The following is a 15,970-nucleotide window of genomic DNA, read 5'->3' as shown; positions in this document are numbered from 1 at the left end:
AAAGATGCGGAAGCAGCCGTGGTTACTGCTATCCAAAGAGTGTTTGGGGTGAGCATTTTTTTAGGGCACCTTTTCTAGCCCCCTCCCAGGCTGAGCAAGGAAAGCAGTGCTCCCCTAAAAAGGGCTGCTTTGTCGCTCTGGGTGCTGCCGGATTCCCTCTGTCCCCCCAGCTCAAAGAGAAAACGACCACGGCATGTACTCACACCCCCAGAGCCGCTAGTGTGCAGGTCTCAGACAAAGCTCAGGTTGCATCAGCCCGAACCTCTCTACCTCAACCTATCGCCACTAGTCTTCGCCAAATCGGGGTCCATTATACGGAAGCAGTCAGATGCGCAGGATATATTACAGTGCTCAAACATACGCGCAAACGCAAGAGCACTCTCTCGTCTAACATCCCTTTATCCGATGGAACGGTGAACCGCTACGATCGGAGAGATGTTAGATGCAGCAGTTTGACATACGATAACACGATCCCTATCGCTGCCTCTAGGCCTTCCTGCGATGCCTCGGTGTCTTGCCACCAGTGGTGGTCTGCTATTTAGCCAAGACACAATTTCGGGGGATTTCCGATCAGGCTTGGGAGATGTTGTTACCAAGCGCCGGCGCCGACGGTAGCCGCCGCGCTACTGACGGCGCTCGCCGCCGTGCGACACTGTGGCGCCCTCCAGCGGACACGCCAGGTACTGTGGAGAGCCTGCTGGCGCACACGTCCGGCGCTGGCGGTGACCGCCGCGCTACTGGTAACACTCCATATTAATAAAGATTTTATTGAAAATGTATTGATTTGTTTCAATTCAATGTCTTGTCCGCTAAATGCAATAATCACAACTTTACATGCAAGTTTCATTTTATCTCCTGAAAGATCCTTCTGAGCATCTTACATGCACTTCAGTGGTATCGTTGGAAAGGTAATGAAATAATCTTTAAGTGTCCATTGCAATTTAATAATTTTTTAGCAATTATAATAAGAAAATCCAGCTTTTTTTATTAAAATCCGGAGTGTGCGATTTTATTGCTCCTGAGTGTAGATATTGAAAAAAAAAAATCGTTTAAAAAAAAAACACTTCTGATATTTTTTTGACATTATTTGCGTGTAATGAAACGTTTTAAATGTGACGTTTTATCTAATGTTGCCAACATATCATAAACATTATCCCTCGCTTTCAGGGAAATATTGAGAACGTAAATGTTTGGCTTGATGCTTTCCTTGAAAAATAAGTCTTTAACCTATTTTTGTGTACTGTTCCTTGGATTTATTAAAATACGTATTAAGATAGGTGATACATCTCAAGTGGTGATTGCGATTGCTTTTGATCAAAATCAAAACTAAATTGGAAAATAATATTGGGATTTAGTGGTAAACTATTTTTTGTGTATTGCAACTCCGTAGTGCCCATTATTGTGTATTAAAGTTGAGTGTTTTTATTTATTTTGAACAGGAAATCCTTGAAAAGTATGGCGTAAATCAATTATTCCACGTATTTTCGCTGAATCCAAAGTATATTATCCATCATTGAGTGTCCTGTGTGGCCAGGATGTCGAGATCGAGCTCCGTGGAGGATATTCCTGAGCAGTGTAAAGTGAGTTTGATGTTTCTTTAATTGTTTATTTATTCTTTGTCCGTGCATCGTGACCTTTGATCACATTCGCTGTTTAGTGGCGTTAGGTATTTGTAAACAAAGTTGTAATTGTACGCTGGTTTCGAAGGACGTTGTTGGGTTTGGTATTGCGTCACAAAATATTGCTTTGTCGTTGTCGGCACAAACACATGACCACGTAGTGTTTTGCGTGCACGTGAAAACGGCACACGATGCAAAAATAAAATGTTATTGAGTTGTAGTAATTTGTTTAAATTTGGCTCAACTGCTGAGTCATTACAATCAATAAATTGAATAAATATCTTAAGTAGGTAGATACTGGCATGTTACCCAAACCCTGCTACAAAGTGCCCTGGTTTCTTGATAACTTGCACTTTATAATATAAGTGATTTTAGCCTGAGGTTTCAACAGGTCCTGAGTAAACGACATCCCATAAATGGATCAAAAGTAGCCTGTTATGCTGATTGTATAAGCTTAATTTCAAGTTTCATCAAGATCAATTGAGCACCCCAGCCCCAGAGGCCCAGCAGGGCCAAGGCCTGCCGGGGCTGCGGGTTGTTTGAAAGAGATACCGCGGCCCTGGTACATAAAAGGCCTATGACGGAACACAACGATTTTTAGTCAGTAAGAGTCTGACACTCCCTCACCGCTGCTAACCCACAGCGGGAGGGGTCATTTGATGATTTTTGACGTTGTTAAAAAAAAAAAAAAGATCCATTGAGCAGTTTTAACTTTACCTTACTTACAACTTTTTAATAATAATATTAGTAGATAGTAGGAGGTAGGGCATGAATTTAAAAAATTTAGGATTTGCAAAGATGAACTCTTGAAAAAAATCTAAGGGAATCATCAGAATTCCATGGTTGTGAATGAAGATGATGTCTATATGTGAAACAAGTGTGTGCCCATTGCCAATCCATGGGGATAATGGGTAGAGTGTAAATTATGTTATATTCATTAATTTACAGAGAAATATTAATGAAAAAAACATTAAAAAGTTAATTGTTTTGTAGATTAAAATTTCATTAATTCATTTCAACTAATTAAGCTACTCCAAAACTAAAAAATAAACCTACCCCATGCTCACAAAACATGCCCAGCGCAGTTAGTATCGGCAACTCCCCAACTTGCGGAGAGAAGTGATTGTTCTGCCTTGCAAATATTTCAGGCGTGAGTTGTAAAGTGGTAATATTAGGATAGGAAGAAAAAACCGGCCAAGTACGAGTCGGATTCGCGCATGAACCCTCCAAAATATTTGTTATTCTGGTTTACAGTACCTATTTGTTGTTATAGCGGCAACAGAAATACATCATCTGTGAAAATTTCAACTCTCTAACTATCACGGTTCATGAGATACAGCCTGGTGACAGACGGACAGAGGAGCGAAAACAGTAGAGTCCCGTTTTACCCTTTGGGTATGGAACCCTAACAACACTTGCCCACAAAATAATTCCCTGACCTCTTAAACCCAGTTGAGTCATCCACGTTGACTCATCTGTTATGTTATCAATTACGTCCACTTGTGTGAATTTTTATGGCTTTAAACGGCCCAAATTTAACACAATTTTTGCTCAGCATATAGATTTGGCATGTTCTTGGAAACCATTACGGGTGGGAGATATAATGAGATAAATACTTGCCTATTATAATGTTATAAAAACTAAACCTGTATGACTATTCATATAGTCATGCATGTTTTACATTACACTGGTCAACAAATTATTATTATTATTTTGGTGCAAAGGTGAAATATACAATTTCTTGTAGAATATTTGATACGTAATCGAAGTCCAGAACATAAAGTTGCACTGGCAGGTAGGGATTTAGAAATATACCCCTCCTAAAGTCCCAAAAACGCGTTTTTTTTTATGAAATTTGATGTAATTTTTTGGGGACAGCAGAATTTTCTAGTAATTACTGACTAAAGTATTATATAGTTCTACTTTCCCCGCATTAACCCCATTTTAATTTATATTTTTGCAAGTTTTCTTTCTCAATATATACCATTTTATATCTAAAGTGGAGTTTTTTCATACTAACAGGCCAAATAAAATATAGGGAAGATCGAACTATCGTAGCTGTATACATATTTCATGAAAATTTAAACTCTTAGCGTTCGAAATAAAAACGAATTTCAATCGGGAAGAGTAGTACTATATAATGCTATAGATAGAAAATAAAAAACAATTTTGCTGTCCTTCAAAAAAATCGTCAAATATCGGTAAAAAACGCGTTTTTGGTACTTTAGGAGGGGTATATTTCTAAAACCCTACGTGCTAGTGCAACTTTATGTTCTGGACTTCGATAACGTATCAAATAATCTATAAGAAATGATATATTTCACCTTTGCACCAAAAATGTTGTTGACCAGTGTTATAATTTAAGTTAATTGTATGAATTTATTTGATTAAGTTTGTTGTTCAATTTATTGGTTCAAATCACTACTACTTTTATTTATTTATTTTTTATTTTATTATGATTCCAATTCAGTTAGGCTTTTGTTTATTTTTTTATTTCTTTCTCAATTTTATTTGACCTAAGGAATCTGATTGTTCTGTTTGTCAAAATACAGCCGGAAATTCTTAAATAATAAATAGACCACTATAACTCTTGACTCCTGGACATCACACCAACTAACAAGAATGACCAAAAATTACCTCAACACCAAAATACAAACCTCTTTCACCATCTTCAGGACCTGTTCACCCAAGATGGAGTACTCCTCAAAGCCTGCCTGGGCCGACCGGTCACTGACCTCAACTCCATCGGTATGCTCTGCATCGTGCAAAACCAGGACAACACCAAGTGCATAGAGTGGAGACCGAATGACCTGATCACCATAGACTCTGATACACAGGATCAAGAATGGGCAGTCGTCAACACTATTGGTATTACCATGTCTTATGCTAAAGGTAGATGTTTTCTAGATTTTAGACAGCTGTGTTCGTGTTTTGTCTACATTTTTCGTCGTGTGATGCTTGAAAAAGGTTGTGGGTGCTGAATGTATCCAATTCTTATAAAGCAGGATTGCAGATAACAGTAAATTGAGCAGGAAGTGAAAACCAAGCCTCTAATGTCTTGAGGGCTGATAAGATCTCCCGAGCCTTTTCCCTAAGTATGTTCGGTTGGCTTCCAGTAAAACCAGATGCAGCTGAGTACAAGTATTTTATAAGGAGTGACTGCCTATCTGACCTCCTCAACATAATTACCTGGGCAACCCAAATACCTAGGTAATACTGGTTATTAGCCTCATTGGCTGCTGACTATCCGTAACAACTGCCAAAGATGTTCAAGGACAGCCGGGACTTACAGTTTATCGTGCCCACTGAAACACGGTCATTGGTGTCCAAGATGGCTTAATCTAGACACACGGCAGTGTGTCCGCCAAGTTCGAGCAAAAAAAGCGACACACCGGCCGTGGGTTATATTACACGAACCATTTCGGGCCAAATTCGAACCCCCTATAACTCAAAACCTATTTTATTTACGCATATCAAATTTCTAGTATCTGTTGAGACCTCCTCACTTATCTAAAATACAAAATTTCATTGATATACCTATTGTAGGTCTTGAGATATTGACGTCAGAAAATCGCTATTTTTACTATACACTCACTGACTGACTGACTCACTCATCAAAAACCTAGACCACTTCCAATGGTCGTATTGACTTGAAATTTGGCATGGAGGTAGGTCTTTATGTCAAGGTAAAGGGAAAAATCTGAAAATGGCCAAGTGTGAGTCGGTTTCAAAATAATGAAGGTGTAATACCCGGTGTAAATTTATACCCCTAAGGAACTAAAACGAACTAAATTTATCTATATTTATATAATACATCTTCGAATGATCGTACCGATCTGAAATTCGTTACAAAGGTTTGTATTTAGTCAAAGTGAAGTAAAAATCTGAAAACGGCCAAGTGTGACTCACTTTCGAAAATAACGAATGTGTAACTTTGATCCACGAACATAATATCTATATGATAACATGTCATGTCAGTCAGTTGGTAAATCTAGTCCATTTAGTTAATCTAGTTCATTTCTTTGTAAGAAGCATAGTGCATATTCAAAAATCTGAAAGATAGTATAAATGACACTTTTCCTTAACTAACTTAATCATAAGAAAAAAATAAAATAAACAACCTTACAAAAATAAATGAAATCCCACCCAAAACAAAAATGTGAAAGACTGCCAAGTTCGATAATATGGGAATGCTTCGCCTATAAAAGAAGTGAGATCTAAATAAGTACCAAGTTCCATACACATACCTCAGTTAAAAATAGTTACTTTTTAATGATGTTACTTGGCAAGTTTTAATAGAAAATTAAATACCTGATTCATTGCGTCCAGTAGGTTTATAACAAGGTATGTGAAAACTTGCCAAGTAACATCTTTAAAAAGTAACTATTTTTAACTGAGGTATGTGTATGGAACTTGGTACTTATTTAGATCTCACTTCTTTTATAGGCGAAGCATTCCCATATTATCGAACTTGGCAGTCTTTCACATTTTTGTTTTGGGTGGGATCGATTTTACTAACATTAACTTAAGTAAGAGGACTCACAAAATAAATTACAACAGGTCGTCGCCAGCGAACTCTAAGCGGCAACATAACATCAGACTACGCGACAGCACGAGCTCGCATCATCAAAATACCTATAGACGAGCTTAAAACCTTCAGGGTCACCAGAAACAACCAGCAAATGCAGTTCTCAACCAAACCAGGAGTCTGGCAAACCACCTTCTACTTTCAACACGGGAACGCGGAAATTTTCGTCGCATACCTAAAGAATCATGTCAAAACAGCCAAAACTCGTCATGATAGAAATACATACGTTGTCGTAGAACCTAATATAGAAACACAAGTATTGAATAAGTCGTTTGCTGAGCTGGATATTTTCACGGAGAATACGACAGATGTGGTCTGGAACTTGGTGTCCAATTTCAAACAGAGACCCTATGAGACTACTATGGAAGCGTTTTCGAAACTCACTGATATTGGTAAGGATGTTTTTTTTGTTATATTTTTTTTTAAACCTCATAATAGACATAGCACGGGTAAATATTTATAAACAGCTGAACTAAACTATAATTAGGTACTGTTTAAGAACCTTATAATACTCTACGCCTGACTTCCCCATTGGATGGATAGGCAGTGGGTATACACATTGGGCACCACCTATACATAGAACCAAGCCCAATATTTCACTTAACACCTTACAGTAATCACCTTCCTTTCCAATTCCTTTTTGTGTGAAATCATCAAATGACCCCTCCAGCTTTTGGTATAACGTGAGGGAGTGTCAGACTCTCACTGACTAAAACCCACCATGTTCCTTCTAGAGCCCTTTAAGCCCTGTTTCCACCGCGAGCGGAACGGACTCATTACGCATTAGTAATAACAATGACGCGAATTCGCCCAACTATTTGTTGGTGGAAATACAAGTGTGCAGTTTGCACTTGCTAGTTTAACGAAGTCAATAATGGTTAATGGGTCCGTTCCGCTCGCTGTGGAAACCGAGCTTTATTCCAGGGCTGCCGCAACTCTTCGGAACAATCCGGCAACCCAATACAGAAGAATCAATGGCCTACAAATCTTAGTATTAAATGAACCTTTGTACCTACCATTTTAAAGCTATATCTCCTATACCTCTTCCAGTATATTACGGCAATGAAGGTATGAATGGCAAACGCGATGTTTCCGAAGAAGTAGCTGACTTGTTAACAAAGAGTATGAGCGCCATGGAAGAGGCTACCACAGTCGCCAAGAATGATGAGTACGAAGTCATCAGTGTTAAACCTACGCTGCCACAGAGGCCTTATATACCTAGGTAAGGATTAAGGATATATGGCACAACTAGATATTTTATTGAGTATCCGAATCCTCCGAGCCTTTTCCCAATCATGTTGGGGTCGGCTTCCAGTCTAACCGGATTCAGCTGAGTACCAGTGCTTTACAAGAAGCGACTGCCTATCTGACCTCCTCAACCCAGTTACCCGGGCAACCCGATACCCCTTGGTTAGACTGGTGTCAGACTTACTTTATTGAGTAACTAACCATTTTCCCGGAGTATTACCCGCGTTCCGTGGGAACTACTGCCCGTACCGGGATAGAATATACCTTCCCTTTGTTACTCGGAAAAAGTGTAGCTTTTTAGAATTTTTAAAATCTGTCGAGTAGTTTTTGAGTTTTTCCATTATATGTATACAAAATTATTTTCTCCTCTTTATAATATTAGTGTAGAAAAAGGAAGGTTATAGAGTACCTATGCTCTATGGTCAATGAATGTTTCGTATCAAGGTTGTTCCCATTCTGCGTATGTAAACGACAACCCTTTTCCCGCGGTTTCACTCACGTCACGTGGTAACAAATTCCCGTACCTGGCTAAACCGACGGGGATAGTATAGCTTTCACAGTGAAAGAATTCTTCAAATCATTTCTATACTTTCAGTGCAAACATACCTATTCAAAAATTATTTTCTCTTTATTACATTCGTACAGAAGTATAGACGAGTCCTGCACACATAAAGGCATAGAGAACACAATTGAGTGTCATTTCGTTTCATGCCTCTAGATAGTACAGTCGATTTTCCATCCAAACAATAGATTCTTCAACAATAGCACTTCAGTACAAATAAATTATTTATTTAATATTATCAATGAAAGACAAGGTTTATCAGTATCAGGTCATTATTGATAGATACTGGTATCTGCACGTGAATTGTTCAGTTCAATGCTCACTTATCGTATTAGATACGAGTCCTGAGTCATAAGAATATAAATATACTAGAAATTAAAGATTCACTAGCTGTTAACCACGGCTTCGCCTGCGTCCTGAGGGAACTATTTTACGAATCCGGATAAAAGATACCACAGCTGTCCTCAATAAATGGATTATCAATCACTGAATTATCTATCAGAACAGTTACTTCTTGAAATTAGCCAATTTAAATAATCTCTTTAGCTTTATATTAGAACAGGCTGCTGGTTACATGTACACATAATACGTTTACCGTGATTTTGACGCTTTAAGCACGGAGTATCTAGTAAATATAAATGATTTGGGTATTTTTATGTATATTTACACCTGACATAGACATAGCTTAACCAAACTATAATGGCCTTACTACAAAAACTTAAACATCTGTTTTACACTTGTCTAAAAAAATTGTGGCTGCAAAATGAACCATATGTCAACGTCATAATCTGACATTTTTGTAGACAAGTCTTAAACTGACGTTTAAAAGTTTTTGTGGTAAGGCCATAAAGGTCTATGTTCCAAACTGTCAAGATCTATAAATATTTTTTCAGAGGTACACCCCTATCGACAGAGAAATGGGAAGGCTTGCAGGATACAGAGGGGAGAGTCACAGAAGTTGAAGGGGTCAAACAACTTATATTTAGAGGGGTGAGTTCTATTTAGTAAAATTTCTTCTTATTTGACATTTTTTGAAAGTCTGTGGTCATTATTTACCTTACACCCTTTCTCCAGGGCGTAGCACACTCAATAAGGCAGTCAGTATGGAAGTACCTGCTGGACTACTACCCCTGGCACATGACTCACGCAGAACTAAGAGCTCTCACTAAGAAGAGAACAGAAGAGTACTTCTCTATGAAACTGCAGTGGAGGTCCATGACTGAGGGACAGGAGGCCAGGTGAGGTCATTTTATTGGAAACTTTTTCTTGCACTTTCGGGTGGTATATATACTTCCCGAATATGGATAAAAAATGACCTAGATGTCAGTCTGGGATAGTGTGGGTTCCCAATATTAATAGAATTTTTCAATTCGGTTCTTCATTTTAGAAGTCTTTAAGGTACAAAAAATATCCTTATAAAAAATTTGACTATTCTTATGTACTTTTGTGTGGTTCAAACCACCAAATCAGCAATTTCGTAAATGTACTATGATTTTTGAGATTCTCCGGTTCATTTTAAGCCTTAAAACCTTCAACTTATGAGACTTGATTGTAAAAGCTTATAACGTCTCCAAGCTTCCATCTATTTCCATACCACATGTTGCACCACAAATTAATAACTTTTTTATCTTCACAGGTTTTCAGAATACCGCGACAGAAAGAGCCTAGTAGAAAAAGACGTAAACCGCACAGACAGGACACACCCATTCTTCGCTGGCGACAACAATCCCAACTTAGTAGTTCTACAAGATATACTCATGACATATGTCATGTATAACTTCGATCTCGGTTATGTACAAGGCATGTCCGATATATTGGCACCTCTTTTGTTGCTGCTGGGCAATGAAGTCGACAGTTTTTGGTGTTTTGTCGGGTTCATGGATAAAATTGTGAGTACCTAATTTGTTTATTTGGATAAGTCACTCATTCACTCGTCATGAAATCTTAGAAACTACAGGAGCTAGGAGTCTCAAACTTAGCATAGCCTCCATTAAATATATTGAACTCCTTATAGGACGTAGACAAAGTGATATAGGATTTCGCAAAATTCAACCCCTAAGAGTGAAAAGGGGTGAGAATTAGCAAAAATTAATAAATAATGAAACAAAAACTTTCAATGTTTAAATATCGAAGTGTCCTACTAGGTATATGTATTATGTGGAAGAAGGGGTAGTGTTGGAAGATATTCATGGATCTCAAGGTTTTCCCTTCAATTTCAACAGCCATTTCACAGCATGGCTGAGATGATGATGATGATTTATCTCCACCTCCCCAGGCCACAAACTTCGACATGGACCAGGCGGGCATGAAGCACCAGCTGCTGCAGTTACAACAGCTGCTGACGTTCGCGTCGCCCGAGCTGGCGAGCCACCTGGCGGCGAAGGACTCCGGCAACATGTACTTCTGCTTCCGCTGGCTGCTCGTCTGGTTCAAGAGGGAGTTCTCGCATAGGGATATTATGAGGTATATCACTACATAGTATAGAACAAAAACGCTTTTTCTGTCCTTAAGTCTTCAAAACTACGCAATTTTCATGTGTTTTTTATCATATCGTTTCAAAAGGAAGGTTTATATGTATAATAACATCCATTAAAAATACGGTTATCCCGTGCGAAGCCGGGGCGGGTCGTTTGTATAAAAACTACCATAGGGTCAAAAATCTTCCAAATAGGTCTTTGTGTGCTTTTATGAAAAGTCAGACAATAAAGGTTCCAAAGTGGGTTTCATGGGGAATAACCGGCAAAAACGTCAAAGGTTTTGTATTTCATATCGGTAATATTGTAGGTCTTACGAAACATCAATAGCTAGGTTCACGGTTCCACTGAGTAGAAAATAATAGAGAACTTAGAGAAGTACCGTGAAGAAACTCCACAGACATTCTTTTCAAAACAGAATGTATACAGATAACGCAAAAATTTCAAAGTCATGAAATAACCCCCAAAAAGTCGGACATTTATTTCCTTGTATGAACTTTCGCAAAGATCCGTCGATGAAACTTCGATAGCAATTTTTTTTATTAAGTAATTAAAAACTGGTGGTAAATGTGTGTATGTGTGAGTATTATCATTATTTATTTTATTTTCAGGCTATGGGAAGTATTATGGACGTCATTGCCATGCGCAAACTTCCACCTATTGATTTGTGTTGCCATACTCGACGCAGAAAAGGATATTCTCATCAGTAAAGATTATGGATTTACTGAAATATTGAAAGTAAGTCTCCACCCATGAAAAACATTTTTTATATTAAAAAAAATTAAGTGCTCCATAATCATAATAGACAAATTTTATCAAAAGTGACATCCTTTTATGGAAATATTTCTTCTCGCGTAATCGAGTACATAAAGTACCTGGTAAAGTACATAAAGTACGCATATCTTTAAGTATGGCTTTTACAAAGTTTTTTTTTATTTCCCAGCACGTGAACGACCTATCAATGTGCCTAGACGTGGACAAAATACTAAGCACGGCCGAAGGAATATACCACCAAGTTGTATCAGCCCCCCACTTAACAGACCAGATCCGAATCATCCTGGGACTTCCGACCCTCAACATATCGACTTCCACCCACTCCGAGAGTGACGAGCCGACGACTTCGAAAGTCGAAGCTAATGGTACGGTGAAAGGAAGCGTGTTTGCCCAGGATTTGGACGAAGTTATGTATCAGATAGGCTTAGACATGAATTTTTAGGCACGGCGGTGATTATCTGTTTCTTTTTATGTATTTTTTGGGTAGTTTTTGGTGGAATTGGGTCGCTAGTGCTTTTACGGCGGATTCCTATAACTTATCTGTATGTTGATTTGTTACCAGAGATAGGAATTTGATATTTAGACTCTAGAGTCTAGATACACGGACCGCATATCAATTGCAAACCAACCGTGCAGTCCGATTGCACACGATTGCAATTGAACTGCAATCGAATTAAACGTTTGGTTTGCAATTCCATTGCAGTCATGTCAACTGCATTCAAACTGTAATTTGCGGTTGGCTTGCTTTTGAAATGCAGTCCGTCTGTCTAGTCTAGAGCCTAAATGTCAACATTCAATCTCAGATCGCAAATCAACAGATATGTTATAAAAATCCACAGATAGTTATGCGATTATGAATTTTCTTGTAGTAGTGTTCAAGTTAGAATTTATTTAGTTTTGAATTTGAACTTAAGGAATTAGCAGAATTTAAGCATGTTTTTTCAAAAAGATTTTGCTATTTTAAGGAAATTCGGAATGCGAAACATGTTGATAATTCCTATTGCAATTTATGTCTAGCCATTTTTCTATTAATATGAGGTTAATTTTGCTTCTAAATAATATTGATAAATACTGTGATTAAATCTAAATATTTTTCAAAATTATTCTTAGGTCGGCTGTTTGCATTTATGCATGCTTTTATAATTTAATATGAATAAGTTAAAGCGACCCAATTCATAGTATAGCTAACAATATTCATGGCTTGCTAACATTTTTCATACATTTATAATTTGTAAATAGACGCATTGTAAAGCTAGATTCCGCTTATGGTTCCACCTACGTCCCGGGAGAACTACTTCCTGGAGTCGGGTAAAAAGTAGCCGTCGACCTTCTCAAGGTCTAGACTATTTGTGTACAAAATTTCATTTAAATCGATTCAGTAGTTCTGGCATGAAAGCGTGACAGATAGAATTATTTTCGCATTTATAACATGAGTAAGGATTGAAAATTGTTGTTAACTTTTTTGCACTATTTTGGGTGTGCAGTGATAATATTTTAACACAGTAAACACAACATAAAAAATAAAAAAAAAAGTTAAAACTCAGAGTGAGATGCTTGTGATTAATTTTTAAATTATAAATGTTGTTATTTAAAAAAATATATAATAAGGTAAATTCACGAGCCATAGTATATGAAATAAATTCGTCGATTAACCAAAGTACAAAAGATCAATTACTATAATATAATAAATAGTGTACTAAGCATATTATCTGATACATATATACATATAAATACTCTATTAACAAAATACCTTGTATATAACATAAGTTTATTTTCTTGTTTTAACAGCATTTGTTAAGCACTGGTTTTGAAATTGCAAAGTTGTTTTTCTTCTATAAATAATGCACTTACCAATAAATTAATATTAATTTATAGATATGACTTCGGTTTGAGGTTATTCTCTATTAGAACGTCCTGTATATTTGCTTGTAGTTACCAAAAAAAAAAAAAACTATTACTACTCTTTAAAATTGCAATATTCTAAGTAGAAACTATCATATTGAACTTTATGTGCTAAATACATAGCGTAAAAATCAAAGCATTTGCATGTGGCAACACCATTCACGACACAGTATTGCCAACATAAAAAATTAATAAGTATATTAAATTATATATTTTTCTATTTCAGGATACACTCGAATATAATGGATTACAAATATGTATAGTTACGAAAACTGTTTGGGCCTTGCTCGCCTAGTGAACGAATGTACATAAGAGTCGTCAGTCTGGAAGAGTGATATTTTTTATATTTTTATAAATACACGCTTTAATACTTGTGTCGTTTTGACTCCTGTTTCGAAGTTAGCAATATATGCAACAGATTTGCGGTTCTCTGTGAGGTTTATTGCCTAAAGGTAGAATATTGACACTAGAATTTGTTGTTGATTTTGATTTTGTATAGGATGGCTGGTAATTAATGACCGATAATTCCCTTTGTATGCCGGTGCGCAGATCCATGCGAGACATAATGGATTTTCTATTGTTCTCTAATTAGCGGCATTCAAGAGTTTAAACACATGATTCTACTCATGATTACATACAACTTTCCCAAAGCAAACCAAATTCTGTTTAGTTATTGTGATGAAACTAATGAGTATAAAAAGTCGTGGTGGCCTAGTGGGTAAAGAACCAACCTTTCGAGTATGAGGGTGTGGGTTCGATTCCAGGGTCAGGCAAGTACCAATGCAACTTTTCTAAGTTTGTATGTACTTTCTAAGTATACTTAGACACCAATGGCTGATAAAAAGGTGAAGGAAAACATCTTGAGGAAACCTGGACTATAAAGTCTGAAGTCACCAACCCGCATAGAGCAAGCGTGGTGATTAATGCTCAATCCTTCTCCGTGTGAGAGGAGGCCTGTGCCCAGCAGTGGGACGATAAAAAGGCTGTAACAGTAATGAGTATAAAAAAAAGTTTCTTTGGGAAAGCTAATTGTAATCATCAATGGAGGCACGTGTTCAAGTAATGATTTACCAGTCATATATAACGCACGGTTCAAATGCCTTGAAAAGCAACAGTAGACGACGAATACCAGTTAAAGTATTAGCCCACCAAAATTATTGTATTGTATATGTATACAAAAGATTGGGTAGACGTGCCATGTGCTCCGGTGTTTATAAGGTTCCTACAATATGTAAATAGTTAATATTAGGAGTAGTCCATTGATCCTTACAGCCATAGATTAAAAGAGATATAGACATGACAGACCTTATTAAGCAATTAAAATATATATATACCAGTTTTGTTGTTACTGCATATAAATTCACAAAATAAATCATATTTTACAGATCAATTCACTAAAGGTAATCTTGATAAGACAGTTTACACAAATACATACTAAACAAATAATAGTTGGCTTAAAATAAATCATCATATTCGGCTTCCAGTCTAACCAGATGCAGCTGAGTACCAGTGTTTTATAGGGAGCGACTGCCTATCTGACCTCCTCAACTCAGTTACCTGGGCAACCCAATACCCCTTCGTAAAACTGGCGTCAGACTTACAGGCTACTGATTGCCAAGGATGTTCAATGATTTAACTTAAAAATCATATAATGTATGTTTATATCGTGAATAGAACTTTATCATCAGTGGCAATGAAACTGGGGCCCGATTCTCCTAATTTTACTTAAGCAACATACGATTTACGTTCGACTCGATTCGACTGAGATCCGATCCCGACTCGATTACGATTGAAGCGTATGTGGCATTCCGCTATTTTTTCTTTGAAATAAACGTTTTTATCCTTTTCTGTCATTCAATAATGTATCATTTTGTCTGCAAATGATTTACGATTGCAAAATGATTGTAGAGCATATTGGTGAGAGCTTCTTCCCACCCCAGAGAGTAACACACAATAGAATCCACAATGATATTTATTTAGGAGAAAATTATAAATACATTTTCATGAAAGCACAATGACATGACACAAAACAGACAACCCATTTTTATATTATTCTTTTTAAGTACTCCAAATTCAAAATTGGTTAATAGGCCAGTAGGCCGACAAGTAGTAAGAATTGAAACTTTAACAGAGCAAACTATCGTATAAACCATAATTACCAAAATAGCAGACCAATCGCACACCAATCAAATGTTAATCGAATACGATTGGTCTTTTATTAGTAGCAGAATGCCCGATATGGTTAAAACTGCTATTGCGATCATATTGCGATTCGATTTCTATTAGATTTTGACAGTATTAACTTAGGAGAATCGGGCCCCAGGTCTATAAAATTACTTGTCTATAAAAAAGCTTGCTCATAATCCAATAATGCCTTACTTGGTGCTTAGAATAAAGTCAATGAACAGGAGTCAGAATAACACTGATTGTTGTTAAACTATTGTCATTATCAATCCTTTTATATTTCTCTTGAAAATTATATTTTATTTCAAAGCTAAAATTTTATTAAATACATAGGTTAGGGTAAGTGCCTAAGTTCGCCATTTTGTTTCAAATAATTATTGATTGATCATGATCACTTTAATTGTAATTATCCCACGTTTAAGGTAAAAATTATACCTATTCATAATTTAATTTTTATTAAAGTTTCTGTACCTGCACAGTTCGGTTTTATTATTTAATCAAGTTCCTACCATAGATTCAAAATGGTTCCTACCATTTGAAAGAATTCATACCATCAATTATTTATGCCTTTTTGTTTTTGCCTCACTATTCATACCTTCAAATTTTGAACATTTAAAAA

At 36.8% G+C, this 15,970-nt stretch overlaps 1 protein-coding gene across 7 annotated transcripts; it reads left to right on the top strand.

The window, feature by feature from the left end:
* Window positions 1–1,380: 1,380 nt before the first annotated feature.
* LOC124629575 (TBC1 domain family member 15) lies at window positions 1,381–15,829 on the top strand. Of its 7 annotated transcripts, none has more exons than XM_047163041.1 (11): window positions 1,381–1,580; window positions 4,295–4,511; window positions 6,180–6,599; window positions 7,276–7,429; window positions 8,911–9,007; window positions 9,092–9,255; window positions 9,654–9,906; window positions 10,293–10,480; window positions 11,103–11,229; window positions 11,435–11,671; window positions 13,394–15,829. In XM_047163041.1, the coding sequence occupies exons 1-11, from the start codon at window positions 1,536–1,538 to the stop codon at window positions 13,460–13,462; spliced, it is 1,971 nt and encodes a 656-aa protein (XP_047018997.1). In that variant the 5' UTR covers window positions 1,381–1,535; the 3' UTR covers window positions 13,463–15,829. The 7 variants fall into 7 exon arrangements, with proteins under 7 accessions (XP_047018997.1, XP_047018996.1, XP_047019000.1 ...); XM_047163040.1 differs by having other exon boundaries at window positions 7,258–7,429; XM_047163044.1 differs by having other exon boundaries at window positions 7,258–7,429; window positions 11,435–11,707.
* The last annotated feature ends 141 nt before the right edge of the window (window positions 15,830–15,970 follow it).

This window comes from Helicoverpa zea, chromosome 4, assembly GCF_022581195.2.
Source record: "Helicoverpa zea isolate HzStark_Cry1AcR chromosome 4, ilHelZeax1.1, whole genome shotgun sequence".
NCBI classification, from domain to species: domain Eukaryota; kingdom Metazoa; phylum Arthropoda; class Insecta; order Lepidoptera; family Noctuidae; genus Helicoverpa; species Helicoverpa zea.
Note: the sequence above shows the minus strand (reverse complement) of the source record. Positions and strands in the feature narration are given on the sequence as shown.

Coding starts and splice junctions, on each gene's coding strand:
- LOC124629575 (XM_047163040.1), top strand. CDS start 1,536: ATGTCGAGATCGAGCTCCGTGGAGGATATTCCTGAGCAGTGTAAA. Junction 7,430..8,910: donor CAGAGGCCTTATATACCTAG/GTAAGGATTAAG, acceptor ATATTTTTTCAG/AGGTACACCCCTATCGACAG. Junction 11,230..11,434: donor GATTTACTGAAATATTGAAA/GTAAGTCTCCAC, acceptor TTTATTTCCCAG/CACGTGAACGACCTATCAAT.